Source organism: Corvus brachyrhynchos, unplaced genomic scaffold, assembly GCF_000691975.1.
Source record: "Corvus brachyrhynchos isolate BGI_N302 unplaced genomic scaffold, ASM69197v1 scaffold61, whole genome shotgun sequence".
Lineage (NCBI taxonomy): Eukaryota > Metazoa > Chordata > Aves > Passeriformes > Corvidae > Corvus > Corvus brachyrhynchos.
The window spans coordinates 2,569,857-2,590,518 of record NW_008236478.1 but is presented as its reverse complement, the minus strand read 5'-3'; the positions used below and the strand labels follow the sequence as shown (position 1 = coordinate 2,590,518).

Below are 20,662 nucleotides of genomic sequence, written 5' to 3'. Positions count from 1 at the left end.
GGCTCTAGGACAGACACAACTGGCCCTCCTGCTATTTGCCTGCTGAACTGACTGGGCTGAAAGTGGCACCCCTTATGCCAGGGTTGTGCTGCTTCGTTTCTCTGGGCTCCAGCTCCCATTGCTGCTGGGAGCACGTAAGGAGAGAAAGTTTCCAATTTATCTTGCCCTTTGTCTTCACAAACATCAGTGAAATACTTCAGATTGGATAGGCACAATTCTAACATGCTCATGGTTTTTATGCTGACGCAGAGCTCTGCTAAACCAGAAGGAATCACTCCAAAATTGGCAGGAGTGGAATCATGCCTTGGAATCACATCACTTCCTTCCACCCCCAGAAATACTCACTGCCCTCCTCTTTTCCCCCTCCTATCAAGCAGTAGCAATGTAAAATTAAGGAAAAGAGCAGCAGCAGGAGCTGCAGCAGCAGCTGCTCCTCCGAGCCCAGTCCTGATGAGGCTGGGAGGACATTCTTTCCTGTGTTGTGGTTTGCTGACTTTTCTCTTTGTCTTGTGTGTAATGGGAACACAGCTCATGGAGCAGGGAGCGCGCTCAAGGCAAATGGCTTCTATGGGGTTTTTTTTAGCTTCACTTGAGCTGAATTCTGGTCCCAATAGCATAAGTATAAACCTGGAGAAATTTTGCTACTTCTCTGGTCCCACTCCAGGTTTACCCCAGTGAAAGCAGCAGCAGAAACATGCTCTGAGATGCTTTCTGGAACATTCCAGCTGCCCACAGCAACTGTGTATTTTCCTTCACTGTGAGAATTATGGCACCTCTGAGGGCTGAAGCTTCACCATCCCACTTGACTCCAAAAGGTACACAAACTGCTTGTCAGCTGTGGGTCACCATCCACAGAGGTCTTGTGATGCCTCACTACTTTGCAGAGAACATTAGGCTGGCTGGGCTTCTTCAGCAGGGAAAGTGCAGGGAGGAAGGCCAGGGCGTGGCAGGGTAGTGGCAGCCTTTAATTGATGTGAGGGGCTGAACCAGGTAGGTGATGGCTGAAAGCAGGAAGTCTCCGAGGCGTGAGCCTGAAAGATGGATCTGACTGCAACACAGGCTTTCTTTTTTTGCAGACAGCCACGGTGCTGGCTCGGTGGACCTACTGGTACAAACCTCCACAACAGGATACATAAGTGACATAGACCCTGTCTGTGTCACTTCCCCACAGCTAGTCCCAGATGTTGATGGGGGTGGACCAGTGTGTGTCCCACCCCACCGCTTTTTCTGCACAGTGATGATCTTTGAGGTGCTACATTTTTTTCTCCTAGTATGATCCAGCCACAAAGGGCAACAAGTTAGTTTATGCTGACAGAAGCAGTGATTTTGCAGTGTGAAAGGTAAGATTCCAAAGGCAGTGGAATGGCTCAGGATTTTCAATAGTGCAGGGCAGTTCTGTTTGTCAGTGGTGGAACTTGTATTTGATGACATAGTGTATCATATAGCAAATATTTTAGTGTTGTAATTTTTGGTTTAGTCTGCCATCAAAGCTGGCATTGCTGGAGGTATGAGGTCAGGCCTCTGGGGCAACAGAAACTATCAGGCCAAACCCAAGAAGCCTCCAAAGCATATATACACACACAGACACAAAATGGCCAAAAATGTCCTTCACAAATAGCTTTACAAATAAGGATATTTAGAGGGAAGCTTGGGTGGGAGGGAGGGGAAATCAGGCTCTTCTATAAGCCAGGCCATTCCCACTGGCATTCATGAGGAGTTTGACATGACTGGCATTGATGGCATTTTGGCACCATTTGCAGTGGGAGAAGACACCTGGACTTGGAGGAGTATGGTGGGGAAAGTGATTCAATGCTGATCACTTCACTGATACTCCCTCTATGGGATTTTGAAACCAACATTTTCTTGCTAGTATTTTTGTCTGGCCTTGACTTTTTCCTGTTGATAGACTGGGACACTTTTGACACTTCCCAGCTGGTAAGCAACATGTGGGTGCAGAATTCCTCTTGGGGTGAAGAACACCCACTGCTGTGCTGAAGTAACTCTGCTCTGCAGGGCTCAGTGATGTAGAGCTGGGCACTCTGAGAGCACAGTACACTTCCTGTGAGGACTAATCCATGACAGAGACCTCCCTCGTTTTTTGGGGGTGGGTGCCTATTGATTTATTACAGTCAATTCTCAGTCTTGCTGGCTGTACCCTTTCCAAGAAAAAAAAAAAAAGGGAGAAAAAAGAAGTAATTCTGGCAGTCCTAAGAAGGTACTGGAAATGCTGGTTTGTTGCAGTTCAAAAGAAAATTTGCTGCTACTTTCTTTTTTTTGGATTACATCAGTGCCTCTGCAGCTGGCCACAGAAATTTGATACCTCATCTAAAATAGGTCAGTCTTTTCCAAGTAAGAGACTATGGCTATGCTGTGTGGGCAACTGACTTCACTGAAAATTTCAGGAGTTGAATTTAAGTCAGATGGCAAGCTCAGAATGAAATGGAAAGTGTTAGCTTCAGGGGGGTAAAGAATTTTTTTAGAAGTTGGGAGCTGTAGATGCATCTTGGATAGATTCAAGGAAAATCTTTGACTTCATCATGTTTTGAGATTTAGCCTGGGACTTTCATAAAAATCCTGGAGAACTATAGGTGTTGATAGGGTTAATTTGGTAATAGTGCCAGCACCTTTCATTGGTGCTGTTCACAAATTATAAGCACGTTGTTGCATAGCACATATAAACTGGGGACTACAGAGCTGTGGTTTGAGCAGTCCCTAGTGTTTTGTTGCCCTCCCTTACTGCCTGAAAATTTCTTCATTCTTTTATAACCAGTTTGTTCTGTGAATGAATCACTAGTTCTCCAGAAGAGCAGCATGAAAGCACAGGGTTACACAAGATGATTTATTTTAGCTTATTTACTTCAGGAGATTCCTTTGGTCCTTGTCCCTTTATCTTTGCTCTTCTCCACTCCACCAGCACTGCTGCAGGGCAGGCAGTGCCGTCCTGCATTGCACATGTGGGCTTCTGTGTCTGACATACAAGGGCAGGAGTGACTGGCATAATATCACTTGGAAATCCCTTAGTAGAACTGAGGATTGTAGTATGTAATTATTTTCTCATGTTTACACAGAAAAATGCCTAACAGCAGTAAGAGGAATCCTACTGCTTTATAGTTAAGTTTCAGAACTTTGTTTTTAGTTCTGCATCTAAGCCCCTGTGATTTTGTGTGCCATTATTTCATTTATCCTGCTGTCTTTTTATCTGCCTGAGACACCTGATAGATGAGTTCAGCAAGCAAGGAAAGCAAATGGGTCATTCTTTCACAAACACCACAGTCCTAGGGAGGGCTTTAAAAACCATTGACTTTCATGCTTTGTAGCCTTTTTAATGTATTGAAAGTGTATGGTATAGATAAATCTATAATTTACTGTAGGGTTGCTGTATGCAAGGCTCTGTTTGAGGTCTCAGTCCCATCGGAGTCCCCTGCTAAGACTTGGCAGAAAAAAGCCAGGGAGTGCCACTAATGTAGTTTTGTATCATGGAAGTGGAGCAGGAGTGTGTAAGTGTTCTGCATGTAACTAAGTTGTCCAAGTTTTCGCAAGAAATCCATAATGGAGCCAGGGTTTGACTGCCCAGAACATTCATCCAGCAAATTATCCAAGAGTACTGCCTTTCCCTTCAGAATTATTTCAAAAGCTTTCTCTTTTGAAACAAGCAGTAATTCATGGAAACATTCTCCCACGCATTCTGGGAGAATAGAAGATCAGTCAAGACTTCCTGTGTGGCTGCAAGGGCATAGCTGTGCTCTAGGAAAGTAAATATTCTGATAGCAGATAATTTAATGAAGTCCAGTGAAATTAATTAAACTAGAAGAAAGTATTTATATTTAATACTATAAAAGGAACCAAAGCTAATGGTTTACTGAGCTTGTTTCAAAATTTTATGGTAAACTGTTTCAGACCTCTTACTACTTATCTGAGTCAGTGGGTTTTGTCTTCATGGTTCTTTTTACGGCTTTCAACACAACTCTGTGTAATTTGTGTCCCTAACCACCTTTGGAGTAGGCCAGGCTTAAAATTTAAAGTGGAACAAGGAATTTCACTGCAAAGGAAGATTAATCAATTATGTTTTGTATGCAGATCTGGAAGTGTCAAAAATCATTGGACTGAGATTTACTCCTTTGTGGAAAGCCTAGCTGAGAAGTTCATAAGGTAAAGTTCTTTTGAGATGATACTTCAATTTCCTGTATATAATTTTTTTTTGTTGTTCAGTGCTTATTAGAAAATGAATTTCTGCTGAAGTAACGTGTGATGTGGATCTGGCCTGTTCTTCTCTTTCAGTCCAATGTTGCGGATGTCTTTCATTGTTTTTTCTTCACGAGGCACTACGATCATGAAACTAACAGAGAACAGGCAAGTACCTCCCACAGCATTCCTCCAGAAATACCCTCTGTCCCTTCTCTCAAACAGCGAGTGGCCCCACACCCAGAATTTGGAGATCTGTCTTGGTCCTTGGTGTGGCGCCAACTGAAATCCTCTCCTCCATTCCCAGCTGGAGGAGGGCTTAGAAGGTGTTTGGGTGTCCCATTTCAATTTTCTTTTCAGCTTTGTAAGAGAAAGGTAGCACTGGGCTGTCTGTTCTTTACTGTGGTATTGCACAGTGGGAGAAACTGCATTTCCAGCTGAGGATTCAGGTACATACTTGTTATCCCCAGCTCCCCAGATAAGGGTAATTTTTGTGTAAGAGATCTCAGACCCTGAACTGGTGAGCAAAGGAGTGTCTGAGGGTCCCCCAGTGCCCTTGGAAGGGACTCAAAGCCCTGACCTTTACACCAGCAGCTGCTTGTCCCCAGTGCAGGAGCAGGACCTCACCAGGCTGTGGCACCCCTCTTCTGGGCTGCCTGCAAATGGTACCCATGTAGGGATGGTTTGTAAAGCCAAGTGACAGGCTTTGTAAAAGAAAAAGCTGGAGCAAAATTTTTGTTGCCAACTTCACAACCAAATTCTCTTTCTTTAAAAAACCCCAAACCGCCACTGAAAAAAGCCCCAACACAAAAAAATCCCACCCCCCAGAAAGTATTATTTTTAAAATTTATTTTGCCTTACACATACAAATCCCCGTCATTGGGGTGTTTCTAGGTATTTTTTTTTTCATTTCAGCTTAAAGCCTTCACTTTCACTGCTGCTGCTGTCTGTGTGAGAGGGCCTCAATAGTACAGGGCACCCTATAAAATAATGGGAACTTTGGAGCAGAAAGAACAACTACTCCCTCAACTTTGTACTCCAGGGTCTCATCCAAATCCAAAAATCCTGCAGGGCTCTTGCATTTCTGCTGGCTCCCTTGAGTTTTGTTTCTGGTCTCCATGTATGTTGGTGACAGAGCTCAGACTTGCTTACATTTCCCTGGGTGAATCTCCTCTTTGCAAGGTGGAAAGTAGACAGGAGCCCTCCGTCAATATGCTGAACATGGTATTAGAGTGCTTCCTGTCCTGAACTCCTGTTCCCTGTATGGATCACTCTGTGCCTTTTCAGCTCATTTATACCTCAGAATGGTAAAAATGGGACTTTTGCCCTATGGACATCCCCAACCCCAGTTCCTGATTTTTACCTTCATCCCATATAGCCTCCTGTATTCTCTGTAATTGTGATTGTGTCATCTAAAATACCCAGTTGCAAAATGGAGTTTAGAAAGGTTCTCACTATTCTCTTAAAAAAAGGCTGCCCCATGGCATCTGGAGCTGATGTTTGAACTGCCTGTGTGTGTCTTATCTGTTGAATATTTGTGCCTTGTGTTCCACTAATATAATGAAAACTTCATCAAGAATCAGGGTCTTTTGGTGATCAGTGGTCAATTAAATGATTAATGTCCCTGAACAATTCTCTTGGTTGATAGGTGTTTGGGGAGTAAGAAGCTGTGCAACAGGGGTCATGACATGCATGTGCTTATCTTTCCAGGGAGTAATCTATGCCCCAGGAAGGTTGATCAGTCCCTGTTCTAGGATAGGAAATTCTCATCATTCCCATCCTGTTCTCTTATCTTTTGGCCTCTGTCTTTAAAATGGAAAAATCCTAATCCAGACTGTTGTGATGACTGGTTCAATGTGGAGTTTTAATTTGTCCCGTTTTTGTGACAGGGTCATAAGCTTTACAACTCTGTTGTGTACTGCAGTTTGTCAAAGTTTAATATCTGGCATTGGCTTTAATTCAATCTTATCCTGAGAGTATATGAGAATGAAGGAGCAGGGACAGAATTGCATCTTTAAAATATGTTACCCTAATGCTGTACCCTGTGTCTGGTTTTGTGCTCCCCTGTGTGTTTGGCTTAGAAATTGTGGGGTTTGAAAAAAATCTTGGTTCAACCAGTGTTTCAACTGATGCCTGTGCACTCTGTGCAGTTGATTGACAGGGTGCATAATCTAGCTGTGGTACAGGAATATCTCAACAACAACAACAACAAAAAAATCTTCTAATAAAATGTTTTCCTGGGATTTCTTTGTTTATTTCTGGTTTTTTTTCAATCCAAAGGGAAGCCATAAGACGAGGGCTCAACGTTCTTAAGGAAGAACTCCCTGGAGGAGACACCTTCATGCATGAAGGATTTAAAAGGGTACACATCATGGCACCTACTTTCTTTGTTTTACACATATAAACTTTGCTTACTTCCTGCTGGTATACTTCAGAGCTAACCATGTTCTACACTTCGTTGCAGGCAAATGAGCAAATTTACCATGAAACCTATGGAGGTATGTGTTGTATATCATTCATAGTGGATATCTGCATGGAAAAGACAGGGATTATAGTTCTTTTTATGACCTGCAGTAAACCCGCTGCAAGATGTATTGGAGAAGGAGTGGTGTTATGCAACACTGCATTCCATTTTGATACAGCCCTACTTTTATATGTGTGATTCATGGTTTATTGAGATCAGAGAAGACCAGTATGATCCCAGATCTGACCATTGCAGAATGCAGACCAAACCATTGCAGCCGGAGCTGCCCATCTTGCACCCAGGAGACAGGAATACCCGCGCTCTCCTTCTTCTGTCCCGATGCACTCACCCCATCTGCTTTGTGGTCCCACATCCTTGTTCTCATTAGTGTAGGTGTGAAGGAGGACTTTGCATCGGTGTGAATGATGTGTGTTCAGATTCTGAGTTGCTAAAATGTGCGTTTTCACTAAATTTTTAGAAGAAAGTGTATTTGTGGTTTTTTTCTGTGCCGAAAGAAGACCTAGTTAGTTAACAAGACTTGCCTAGTTCATACCCTGGTGTGAGGTTGCTCTCATTTGTGAGCTGATTGTCTCTTTGGAAGATGGAGAAACAGGTCAGTGGTTTTTTATTAAAATAGGCTGTGTGAGTAGGGGCAGCAGCTCTGCACAGTGTTGCAGCATTTCTGCCAGTAAAATCAGGAGTCCTGAAGTGTCCAACTGAAAACAATTTTACTTCATAGTATATAGCTGCGAGCTAATCAAGTATTCTGTAAATTGAATTAGGAAAGAAAAAGAGTAGATGAGATCTGGATTTAGAAGCTAAGCTACCAAGGAAGAAACAAGTGTTGAAAAGAAAACAAAATAAGATCTCCAGGTTTTTTCAGCATTTTTCAAGGGTGCTGGGCAGAAAAAAAAAAAAGGGAATCCAAGCTATTTTTTCCCCCAAGTTGCAGGTCATTTTTTTAAGATTTATGTCTGTGTCTGACATGACATGGGAAGGACTGCATGGCATAAGAAAACTGTCAGAACTAATCAGTCTTTAATTTCAGCCAGTATGGGGGAAGACACTTGAAACTGTAGCAGATTATTTTGAAAAAATAACAAATACATGCCTGAAAGTAACATGTATGTGTATTATTTACTTGGCTTAAGAACTATGGACTCAAAATGGTTGGTTGAACCATAGTTTGCATGTTAATTTGGTCTAATTTTGTTAACAGGTTGCATTTTTCTAGGTAGCAATGTATTCTATATTCCATTACATATATAAATCTCTGCAGTCTATACAACCTTTTCACTTAAGTTTAGATGGGATATGAAATGTTGTATCACAAGACATGATGTCTTTCTAATGAACCTGATCTTAAGATTTTCACATGCTCAGAATTCCTATGAATTTCACTGGAAGTTCTTGTTGCTTGAGAACTGTAGGACTGACCTCCCTATAGAAGCCCATTTCATGCCATGTTCAGTGGGGTTGCTCTTTCAAAGCCTGCTGGAGGGGAAGGTAGGATGGCAGGAAAGCTCCTTTTGCAGAGCTATCTCTTACCACAATCTCTGGCCAATGTTTATCTAGAGACAAATTTGTCAAGAGAAGAGGGGAAACCTCTCCTTCTCTGCAAACCCATTTCGTCTGTTCTCCATGTGAAAGGTCTGGCTGTAGTCTTGGTAGGTGATGTATTTAATGCAGAACAGAAAGGTTGGTGTGTGGGCCTCGTTAGAGCAGCACTCCCCCTCCAGTGACGCTTGTGATGTGAAGGTGTGCAGGTTTTGGCTCATTGCATGCCTTGCATCTGGCCTTCAGCTGGTGTATCACCAACTCCATACAAAGCAGGCTGAGAGTCTGGCCTTATGGGTTTGTATTTATTTGTTGGCAGAAAGGATTGCCTCACTCCAAACATTTTTTTCCATTGCTGAATCTTGTGTCATGTGTATGCAATCTGTTGTTAACTGCCCTCCGTGTAGGAGTTCGGACCGCGAGTGTGATTATTGCCCTGACGGATGGAGAGCTGCAAGATGCTCAGTTTTATTATGCTGAACAAGAAGTAAGTCACTTCTGTGTTTGTCCAAACTAATTTATGTCAAACCTGTACACATTTACTGCTGGCTCCACTGATTATATAGCTTTGCACTTAATGGCAGTTCTTGGTTTTTTTAGGCCAACAGAGCCAGAAGCTTTGGAGCTATTGTTTATTGTGTTGGAGTGAAAGATTTCAATGAAACTCAGGTAACTTGCTTGCTTTCTCTTGTGTTTTTCTGTTATGCTACTGCACAAGTAAGGGCATCAGATGAAGGCATTTATTTAATTACTTGAGGCATAAATCATTTTGTGTCAGTGTGATGTCTTTTAACAAGTATGAAAGGGCCTGGTTTTGTTCACTGTAATTTTGTTTTCCTCATGATTTATGATTGTCTTTCTTTGCAGCTGTCAACGATTGCTGACAGCATCGATCATGTTTTTCCAGTTAAGGGAGGCTTTTATGCCCTAAGAGGAACCATTGATTCAGTAAGTTGGATATTCTGAAATGCAGTAAAGGGTGCCCTTTCCTGCATTAATAAAACATAGATGAAAATGGTTACCAAAAAATTCGCTTATCTAAATCTTTTAGATTCTGAAGAAGTCTTGCATTGAGATCCTAGCAGCTGAACCATCCAGTGTTTGTGCAGGAGGTAAGTTTCCACAAGAACAGTGTGTTAAGGCAAATGAATCACACTGATGAAATGTCAGTAACTACCTAATGTGGTATTGGAGACGAAGCCTGTGGTTGTGTTAGAGCATCCTCTCAGGCCATGGCTAAAGCCCTGCATGTTCCTTCTCAGCTTGAGAAAAACATTCTGACAATAAACATGCAGCTGCTGTGACTGAGTACCAGCTTGGAGAGTTGACAGAAGTAACAGCGAATTGGGGACACCACTTTTTAAAAAATCTGAGAGAGAGAGAAGAAAAGTAATGTAAAGCCAGACTGACAGAGATGTTTTAAGGTCTAAAGGCAATATCTCACAAATTTCTGGAAAGACTGCATTCCTGGGATCTGCTAAGACTTGTCAGCAGTTAGAACAAGATTTTGCAAAACACTTACAGAAATGTAAGGTTTATTAAACCAAATATGATTTGCTGCATAGGCCAAGATACCTCTTGTGTTTTCTGAAATGCTAATGTTTTACTTGTCTGAAAGAACCATTTTTCTTTATGGTAAACATGAAGGATACCCAGAGGAGTTGTTGATAATTTCATGCCTTTCGTATCTAGTATATTTAACTTGGATTTGTTCTGGTTTATGTTAGCAATTCTCGTGCTGTGTTTGTATCTACTGTAGAAGCCATTGCAGCAGAGTAAGAGTGACACCATAAGTTTGCTGCAAGGTACAGTTTTCAGCATGGTTATTTAGCTGTAGTGTTAGTGTCTTGTGTTCATTCCCTTGTACACTGTAAAAGGGAGCACATAAAAAATGGCAATGATGCATGAAAGCTGACCTTGAAAACAGATAAAATATGAAACTCATGAAAAATTTAGTATCACAGAAGAGAAATTGTTTACTCTTCATTTTCACATGTCAATCACTATATGATCTTACCCCGAATGTTTCAATTTAACATGAAACATCCTTGTGTCTCTTGAATTATTCCTAAGTATATTATTGTGGACTAGATGTAAAATCTCATCTGTAGAAAATTTAAAGGAATGATTTTACTTTTAAAAATATTGTGGAGTTGAATTTAAAAAAACAGTTTTAAAGCTTTGACATTTAAAGCTTTTTATCTCATAATGATACTTTCCTATTTTTGCCTAATTATTGTATACCTAACAATTTTTTGTGCAAAGCTTATTGCAAGATATCCTGTTAAACAAAAATTCATTTAGCTACATGAAAATGTGAGCATTCCAATAGGAAGGATTTCAGTAGTATTCTTTCAATTCTTTGGAACAATGTTAAGAATATTGGAAAGTTGAATTTGAAATAATTTTTTCAAATAGAGTGTTGAAAATATCTTTATGGAGTATTTAAGAAAAAAATTCTGAAGAAAAAAATTTCTTCCAATAAAATTAATATATTTCAGCAAAAAGAGTAGAATTTCTTTTTTTTTTTTCCCAAAGGATAATGAGTTCAAGCCACTTCAATTTTTGCTAAGCTTGCTAGGTAAACAACTTTATGACAAATGTGATTAAAATTACACAAGTACTCTTTAAAAATAGTTTGCCCTTACAAAAAGACCCCAAAAAATATTGTTGCCTTACTTGGATTTGTAGAAGTTTTTCATTGCCTTTGTGGGAAGCAAGATGAATATAAACTGGGCAGAATCAATTTCTGTGTGTTGCTGCTGATTCAGCAAGGTAGTGCTTTCACTTTAAGTGAAAGTGCTTTAAGTGAATTCTTTCCCACTAAATTCTGAGGTTTGCTCTGTCCCTGTTGTTCTGTTGACCAAGCAAGGGCTGGCACATGGTGAAGCTTTGCTGCCCAATCTCCACGTGCTTGAAGGTTTGTTTGTAGCAGCAGAGAGCTTGAAAATGGGAGGAAGCCAGAGCTGCAGCTCCACATGGTGTGCACTGTTTGTATACTGTTGTATTTAAAGTATTAAGGTCTTAAGCACTAAGAATCAGGCCTGTAATAGCATTTATTATTATCCTGTAAGCCACGGCTGAAATTACCTCCTGCAAGAGGTTTTATAGTATGAGGTTACAAATATTTACATTTGTGCTTAGATTTATTATCCTTTATTATCCCTCTTAATTCAACTTAGCTGGAGGTTCATCTGTATAGCTGTGTGCACCACTGTCTCCTGGAAGGAATCCCCTGGGATTAAACTTTTTTCATGGTAGTGTGAATCCAGATCTTGAGTTCAGTTCACTGGAGAGTTAGCGTTACTCTATATGTAATGTGGTTTATTTTTTTAATGTGCTTAATTTGGACTTTACTTCATAGGCTTCACTATTTTTTTGCATTAACATCAGAATTTTTATGCATTTTCAATACAGGTAATTACTGATATAATTTACTGATAATGATTATTGTGTTAAGATACATAGCCACTGAAACCTACATCAAAACATATGTATACACTTGCATGGTGGATGTACCCACTGGCTGAAAATTAGAAGGTAACATTTTCTAGAAATTCACCATTCCTTGCCTTTTTGGGCTAGGAATGTTTATTTGCCTGGTTGGTTTTTCAAATACATAATAGAAATTTGCATTTCAAAATGATGATTGAAAAATAATAGACCTCTGAAAAGAGTGCAGTATATTATCACACTCTCCAGCAAAGATATTTATCTGTTTACAGCCCTGAAATGTGTGTCTGTCCACACTTTTGTATGAAACTTACCTGAGTGAGGTGATAATTGGTTTAGCCTTTATTTAGCATTGCTGATAATTTTTGCAATTTGGTTTGAGATCATGCGGGGTTTGTATGGCTCAGTGGAAACAAGTTATGATCAGGGCTTAAAGCAGGGTCTGAGCCACTCCTTTTAAGTGTTCTCGTAGTTACTACTGCACTGGTGATTACTGATGATCTTGGCTTCATTTTTGACTTGCCAGAGGTTTAGTAAAAGGCTAATGGAACAATTTCTGTGTGTTGACAATTCCAGTTGGGACTCTGGCTTTCTGTGACAAAGCTATCTGGCAAGTCAAGTTACAAATTGATCTCGTCGTATTGTGACAGCTATCTGATGTTTAATGCTTTTTGACCCTGCAAATTCATTGTCCCCATTGTGGAGCGGTGTAGTTGGGTCCTTCGTGTTCCCTCTGATTTAAAGTGACCAAGACATGCAGCCTGTAAGCAGGCTATCAGTGCAGCATCAGAGGTGCCTCATATCCCATTTGACAGCATCATTGCTTTGATTATGCTTATGGTACGCAGATGTGATTGAAAGGTTTTGTTGGATGTGGCATCCTAGTGGCCACATCAACTACCAGGTGTGGATGAAAGCAGTCAGCTTCTCATCAGAGTCAGAGAAGCGGAGCCGACAGCACAGCCAGTGCACACCAGCCTCAATCTACCATCTCGCTGCCAGCGCCGCCCGGTTATTTCAGTGCTGACCTTTTTCCCTTCGCTGTCTTGTCAAAAGCTGCAATCTGTGATCTGACAGTAACTAAGGCAGAAAAGGACGCAGCCAGGGCCAGAGCACAAAATTAAATGGAATTAGCCATTTCAACAGACCATCATCCAGAGCACGCTAATGCTCCAGAGCAACCAAGGGGACAGGTTTCTGAACAGCAACAACAAACCCAGTACCAGCTGTTTACATTTCCCTGCAAGTCTGGTGTATTGTCAGCTTGTGTTGGTGGACAGGTTACTGCCCAATCGCGTGTTCACAACTGACTGTGCAGAGTGGCCATCACAGTGAAAAGAACGGCGGGAGAGGTAAACTGTCCTGACAAGACTAAACTTCTAGGTGTAGCTTTTACCTTTGATGTCTTGTGTTGAAAGTTTCTTACTTGCTGCATCTTTTTAAAGACACTGAAACAGCTACCAAGTAAGCTTTTGTGATTGCTGCCTTTTAAGGCCATTAATTCATGAGAAGGGGAAGAAAAATTTAAGTACAGTTTCGTTTTAGCAAGCTTCTTCTAAAATATAAAATATAAAATTGAGATGGGGAAAAAAATTATCACCTTGGCTGGGTGTTTAAGCCATGGTGAATTGGACTGGCTACAAGCAAGTCTGGCAGTGTGTGGTCCCAGGCAGGTAGTTCTGGTGGGTGGGCAGAGGCCCAGCTGCCCTCAGGGCTGGTCATGACTCTCAGCTCTGCTGGCAAAAAAAGGGATGCTCATAAAGAATAATTCTCAGTATATCAGCTGGGTTAGATGTGGAATGGCTCAAGGCATGAATCTGACTAAGAGTAACTCAAGATTCTTATTGGAGTAAGAAGCAGATGAATCTGCCCTACAGTTCATTTTCATTTGTTTAAAGAAATGCCCACCACCCCCAGTGAGAGCCAGGATGTATAACCCTTCCCATTAAAGAGAGGCCAAATTCTGATGCTGGATTTGTGTATTTGGTTCTTGGTGTGCTCATTGAGATCTCAAATTTTATCATCTTTCTTTAGCAAGGTGCCTAAGCACATGTTTCATTTCAAAATTCACTCCAGTAGCTATTTTCTTTTCCTCCTCCCAAAATATCTTCTTTGATTCCTGTCTACCTTGTGGCTTTTGTCAGTTCAGAGCCCTGCTCTAGAGCAAGTTACCATGATGAAAACCAGAGTGTGAGAGGGAGGTTGCCTTTATAGGGATACAGGGGATCAGCAAGGTGACCAATGGATTACAGAGGGTCTGGGACAGACCAATGGGTTACAGAATGATCTGCAGAGGGTATCCCAAAGGATTGTGGGTCTACCTTTCCTCGCCATGACCCAAAGTAGTTGCCTTTCCAGGGAGTCCTGCTGGGCGATTGCAAAATCTTTTATCTCAGCAGACATCCCTCCAGGGCAGTGGCTGGGCATATCCCACAGTGTGGATTTCCAGTGCTTGATTGTAATTTGTCGATGCCCTAGTCCAAATCACCTGGAGTTGCATTAGATCTCAATGCAGTGAGAATGGCAATGAGTGAGTGGTTTTGGCAAAAAGCTGTCTGTACAGGAAAGTTAAAGCACCTCACATCTTTGTGCTAGCTTGCCTTGCAGTAGCTTGATGATGAAGGGCAGCAGATGAGGCTGAATGTATTTCAACCACCTTTGGGTCTCATGCAGCGTTATCCAATAATGATTCCTCCCTCCAAAGCATACAAATAACATGGCAGTGCCTTGTATGGAACATTACTAAAAGCCAAATCTTACATTGCTAAAAATTGTGTACTGCTCCCCTCAATCCTACCAACATTGTTTTGCTCTCCTTTTTGGCATGTTCATCAAAGTATAAATGACGATGCATGTAGACTTCTTTGTGGTTTTACTTGCTACTAGTGGAGTACTGTATAATTTATTCATATTTTTCTATGTGAAACTTGAAGATTAATTGGTCCTGTGTTGTGCTGTTATTCCCCATGTATTGGGCTGGCCTCAGATGCTGCTCAGAGGCTGGTGTGAGAGCCTCTGAACAGCATCTGTGGAGGATTTGGTTAAAGTGGGAGATTCATGCGTGAAAGTGCAACTTCTGTGCTTTCCCTTGCTGTGTGCCAGGGATCTCAGCTGTCAGCTTGTGTGCAGTGTCAAAGGGAGTTTCAAAAGTGTGCTGGGGACAGAACAAATTTGTAACATGTCTCTCCACCTGCTTACATTAAAGGTATTACCTCTGTGGTCAGTGTAGTGGCCACAATAGCTTTTTGTGTACCAAGTTTCCCTTGCCACTTCCCTTCCTGGGGCATCTTGGGCCTAGTTTGGCAGTTCAGGCTTAACCTAGCAGAAAGGGGACTATGGCTCTGTGTTGGGCTTCACCTGGGTACAGTAAAAGGGAGGGAAGAATAGCAAACTGATGTGTTGTTAGAGCTCCAAGGAGAAGTGTTAACTATGTAGGTTACTAAGGAATAACTTTAAAAGCTTGCTGGGGAGAAGCTGAGAAAACAAAGCCAGATTTCTTTCTACTTTTCTTCCTTGAGTTACCTTTTCTGTCTCTAACTGTACTGGGTATGGTGACACCAGGTGCTTTCGTGATAGGCATAAACTCAGCAATCCTACCTCTACCTGTCTCTATCCCTTCCCGTCCCCTGCATGTTTCTAGTTCCAGTAGATGCTCAGCCAGGCATTACTGATCTCTCTGGCAATAAAGAGAGTTATTTTTTAGGTTTGTGAGTAAGCTCAGTGCACTGCAACATGATCAGTAGTGGAGGGCATGTGCTGTTGTCATCTCACTTCTTACAGAGATTTGGCTTTACTCAAGTGCAAAACTGCTCTGTGAGTAAAAAGGCTATTGGAATGTTTGCCAAAAAACCCAAACCTGATGATACTTCTCCTGCTTGGATGAATAAATCATAGTTCTTATCACAATAATGTCAAAAATCTCAGGTGCCTTCCCTATCAGGACTAAAGCAACAGAAGTGGTGGCAGGTTTCTCCTTGTGCCACTGGTGGTTTCAGCTGCTGGGGCAGGGATGTGGGAGAAGAGCACAAAGAAAACAGTGGTGCCTGGGTCCTTGGATATTCCCATGCAGAGCAGATTTTAGTGGGGCTATGCATGGACTCAGTTGGTGCATGGGCAGGAGCACTGGTTTTTCCCAAGGTTTGTACCAGATGCAAAACTTTCTCTCTGAGTCACAGGAGGTTTAGGAGGGGAGTTCTGTCTGTCAGCATCTGCCTGAACAGAGCTGCTGCTGAAAGCCTTGTGCCATCTGCCATGAAGATTAGGTGGAAGGACTGGTACTTGTGGTTAGCAAAGGTGTCTGCCCCAAAAACCGTGGAGGAACCATGAGATAACATCAGTTAAGTCAGACTTAGTTTTACTGTGGCACCTTTAAGGCTTTGCAGTTGTGTTACACTTGTTGGAGCTGATTTGAAACAAAGAGAAGTCTCTGGAGCCCTAATGCCACTTTTGGACATTGCTGCTGAATAGAGGGAATGTCAGTGTGAATGCTTTATTTCAAGCATAGGGCAGAGAACAGCTACTGTCATGTTTTAATTCGTGTCACTCTGAACAGAAATGCTTTATTTATTTCTCATAAATCTTCTGTATTTTCACTTACAGAGTCCTTTCAAGTTGTGGTAAGAGGCAACGGCTTTTATCATGCAAGAAATATCGACCAGGTACTCTGCAGCTTCAAGCTCAATGACAGCCTCACGATCAGTAAGTTTGCAGGCTGGTGGATTGCAGTGACCCCTGTGGCTGTGTCACCTCACAGGACACAGGCCAGCTCTCATCCATGTTAAGGGGAGTCCTTGCAGCAGATGTGAGAGGGAGCTGGGGTAGAGCTGTGAACTCAAAAGAAGCTTGAAATTCATCCTTATTCAATGCAGTGACCTGCGGGCATTGTGTTGTGAGCGCTCGCACGGGGCATGCTGCTGCACCGTGACCTTGGCACCGTTGTAGTGATGCACATGGGTGCTGCATACAGCAAGAGAGGACTGGGGATCAGGTTTTAAGATGGAAACTTAAAATTGCTTCCTATTCCCTTGTTCATCACCAGTAAAAAGAAATAGTGCTATCTTCATCCTCTGGTGGTGTTTTCAGAGTTTTTATTCACCAACTTAGAAGACAATTGCCATAAAGCCAGGCCTCCCAGGCATGCTCTGTTCCTCTCTGACACCAGGTGTTGGTCCCATTGCAGTGACTCTGTAACATGGAAACTTGCTGTCATTGCTGTGCTGAACAGGGTCCTTCATTTGCTGTCTCAGCAGCAAGGCAAAGGACTGAGTGGCCAAAAAAAGATGGAATGTCCAGTTTCTCAGCAGTCCTCTCTCATTCCTGAGAAGCTGTGTGTGTCTGGCAGAGTGAAGCATGGTGTGGGGAGGGGAGCTCTGCTCCTCTTTCATATATGCTACCCTTGTGGCCTGAGCACAGTAGAGGCTTTCATATTCTGTCGTGGCCAGACTGGTGCCTTTCCTAGCAGTGAATTCACTTACCAGAGGGAGCACATGAATTGCTCCTTCATTTCCCATCCCAGTTGTCTATGTCGACACTGCAGTCAATCAGCTCTGGTGGTCTTGCATTTATGCCACTTACAGATATGCTTTAACCAGGATTTGGTTTTTGTGGTTTATCAGCTAGACAGACATTTTGCTTTTTCTTCCTTGTCCCCAGTCATTAGCACCTTGACTGGACTTCACACAGTAAGTGCTGACCTGAGCCTGGAAATACACAGGAGGGAAACTTGTCTGATTCCGTTCCAACTCCACGCTGTGTTTTCCTTGGGTTAGGTTTTCAACTGCTGTTCTGATGACATGCTGATCTATGCTGGCTTTTTTTCCCCCTCAGGCTGGCCCTAAAACATATCACTGATTTCCATGCCCTTATCTCTGCCAAGGCAGGGAAATTAGTTCTGTCTTCAGGTGTGCTTGAAGCATGAAGGAACAACTCTTACATCTGTTGTTGCTTGAGTTAATTTTTTTCCTAGATAAAAAGACTAAACAAGCCTCTAAAGTATAAATAAGATGGCAGCTTTTATCAGCCCATAACCCCCTTGGGTTTGCCTCTTGTAGACCAGTCTTTCTCCAGGCTGGCACCACAGTTGCTTTGCTGGCCATTCAGAGCTAAGCTATAGTCACTGGAGTGGTGTGTGTGCTCTTGTGCTTCAGCTTACACACTTTCCCCTCCTGCCTGTATTCACAAGACTTGGCTTTCTGGATGTGACTTCTGAAAGCAACAGGATTAACACTGCTGATTCCTGGAGCAGTGGAGTCCAAGGAGGTGGGAAGACATGTATACCCTTGTGTTTGACTTTGCCTGCACCAAACCCTTAGAAGCATGGGCTGTTTACAGATGATGCTGTCACAGGGGGGAGGTTGGGTCCAGGAGAAGCAGCTAGTGCAGAGCAGGTCCTCATGCTAACATCAGTCATGGCCCCTCTGTGCCTGTTCCCTGTAAATGACCAACCATCACTTGGGTTTGGGTTTTTTTTGCCCCAGTATTTTTCCATTTCAGCTCCACCCCTTCTCTCTCCTTCCTTTTTCCTGGGCTCAGGCAGTGCAGCCTTGGAGTCTTTTCTCTGTGTGTTTGGACATAGGCTGACAAAAATTGAACCCTAAACTTTTGAGCCCTTGAGTAACTTGAGGGGTCAGAGTATTCAGTGTGAGTAGAGGTTGCATGTAATTTTATGATAGACATGATGAATAGATCTCAAAGCTGAATTCCAAATGCTGATCACTGCTGTCAGGAACAGAGATAAACTTCCAGTTCTTCGCTGTGATATCTCTAGCCTGATAGCATCATGTTGTCATCAATATGAATGGTTATTCTATACTTGGATTTGTAATCAGCACTATTGGGGAGTATTGGTACTTGCCAATATACTGAGTTCATCTGTGGCTGTCATTGGTGTCAGTGCTTCTCAAGGGGATGGCCTGCTTGGAACAACTTATTTTTTCACCCCTGATAGTTATAATAATTTCTTTTCAGATGAAAAGCCGACTTTTGTTCATGATACATACTTACTCTGCCCTGCCCCAGTGATAGAAGATGCTGGACAGTGAGTATTGCTTTCCAGCATGTGTCAAGAGAGAGTGGACTTCTGGGTGAGGATGTCATTACTGAGCCAAAGGCTCAGGATTTTGCCCAAAGTGTCAAGCTAATAAATTTGTGTGTGTGTGTCATATTGCAGCCATCTCCTTTGTGCCAAATCTTTTCCTAGTAGGAGCCACATAGCTTTATTTAATGTTGGGTCTTCAGCACAGTTTAACCAAAGGTCTTCTTGGACCATGGCCCCATTTCATAGAATCACAGAATGGTGATTCCTCCTCTCTTCCTATATCCTGTTTTTTCAGACCAAAAGCTAATTAAATTCAAGACAAACTTTTAATTTTGGTGGAAAGGAGATGCTTGATTCGAATTCCTTTGCTGCTATTGTGTATGTTGCTTCCTGTACTTAGCTCTGCTGTGTCTAGTGTTGATATTTTTCAGCCTTTTTAATCCTGTAGACTTCTGCTAGACATGGCACAATGTCTCCTTTTCCCTAGGTGATCTTGTGGGTGCTTAAATATTGTACTGGGGCTAAGAGTGAATGCCTCCCTCCCCTTCTGTATTTGTGGGTGAAGGAAATTAATTTGGTGAGGTTTTGTCATTTTTTTATTATCACTTAATTTTTTTTTTCTCCCTTGGACTCTTTCTCTGATATTGCAGAATGGCTAGGGAAGATTCTTCTTGAATTTCACTGGCATTTCAGTGTGTTTACCCTTCTTGGTCTCAGTGCAGGTGTTCTGGATTTGCTTGATACAAAAGAACACATTCTGACTCATTGGCAGAAGGGTTTCTTTAAATAAATAAAAAAGTCTTAAAGTTTCTCATGCTAACTCCAGTAGTATTGCTATTTTCTGAGGCATTCTGTTATGACTCACTGTCCTAGTGCCCTTAGCCCCAGATGGGATGGGGGTTTTTTAATAAAGAGCAAATGTCCCAGCTCAATAAAGGTAACATGAAAAGGGTGGCTCCTGGGCAGGGAGTCAAATGCAGGTAAGTGCCTGAGGGCATGAAAATGCCCTGACTCAACAGGATATGCTATCCATGCATGCTCATAAACCAGTGGCTAAAACAGAGTAAAGGTAACAATGGGTGTAAAGATGACACTAAAAATAAATGTATCTGTTTTGTGCTCTAGGGTGGTTTTCCTACAAGTCAGCATGAACAACGGGCTAACATTCATCTCCAGCTCTGTCAGCATCACCAGCACTCATTGTGTAAGTAATTCCAATGGGGCTTGACAGAGGAACCATGAGACCTTGGAAAGAAATGGTGGTGCTTAAGCAAAGCCTTCTTGAGTGAGCATGAGCTCTCTGCAGCTTCTGCATCACTGCTATTGACTGGATCCTAGCAGCTCTTGGGAAAATAACCAGGGCAACTCAAGATCAAATTGTTGTTGATGATGGATAGATCATGATAGATTTTCTGAGTAAAAAATTACAATAAAAGGCACCCTGTCTATTCCTACACCAGGAGAGAGATCCTCAAAACTAGGATCTTATCAGAAGGACATCTGAGAAAATGATGGAAGGAGCACCAGGGAGCAACACTCTGAGCCTTGGGGTCTCTGATGGGATCTGGGGTGAAAGATACAACTGTTAGGACTTGTATCTGGAAAGGCCACAGAGGAAAAGGACAGTGATGCCTGTCCTGCATCACACAGTCAAAAAGACCAGGTGGAATGTAAGGGATAAACAGCTAGAAGTGATCCTTTATCAAAATCTGATTTTTGGAATCAAATAAGCAGAATTAAGAAACTGACTAATAGATAAGCAGATGTGTTTCTTGCTGTGGTGTAAAAATAGGCAGTGGTAGCTGGTGCAAGCAAGTACAGTAATTAAATATGTGACCTTGTGCTTGTGGTCTAAACCAAGTTGGCTGAAGTACCTGATAGCAGTTTGCATCAAACTTGAGCTTTATTGTTATTAGTGTCAAAAGGACTTTTATAGCCTATGCCAAATGCTGTCATATTGGTTTGTAATC

At 42.1% G+C, this 20,662-nt stretch overlaps 1 protein-coding gene across 1 annotated transcript in view; it reads left to right on the top strand.

Moving 5' to 3' along the window:
* The window catches only part of ANTXRL (anthrax toxin receptor-like), a 57,004-nt gene that overhangs the window by 7,798 nt on the left and 28,544 nt on the right, over nt 1-20,662 (top strand). Inside the window, exons 2-12 of the mRNA XM_008643889.2 lie at nt 4,078-4,149; nt 4,279-4,350; nt 6,463-6,544; nt 6,647-6,680; nt 8,611-8,690; nt 8,804-8,872; nt 9,071-9,151; nt 9,255-9,315; nt 16,256-16,354; nt 18,623-18,692; nt 19,818-19,896. Coding sequence (XP_008642111.2) covers nt 4,078-4,149; nt 4,279-4,350; nt 6,463-6,544; nt 6,647-6,680; nt 8,611-8,690; nt 8,804-8,872; nt 9,071-9,151; nt 9,255-9,315; nt 16,256-16,354; nt 18,623-18,692; nt 19,818-19,896 — 799 coding nt within the window. The remainder of the gene's footprint in view (nt 1-4,077; nt 4,150-4,278; nt 4,351-6,462; nt 6,545-6,646; nt 6,681-8,610; nt 8,691-8,803; nt 8,873-9,070; nt 9,152-9,254; nt 9,316-16,255; nt 16,355-18,622; nt 18,693-19,817; nt 19,897-20,662) is intronic.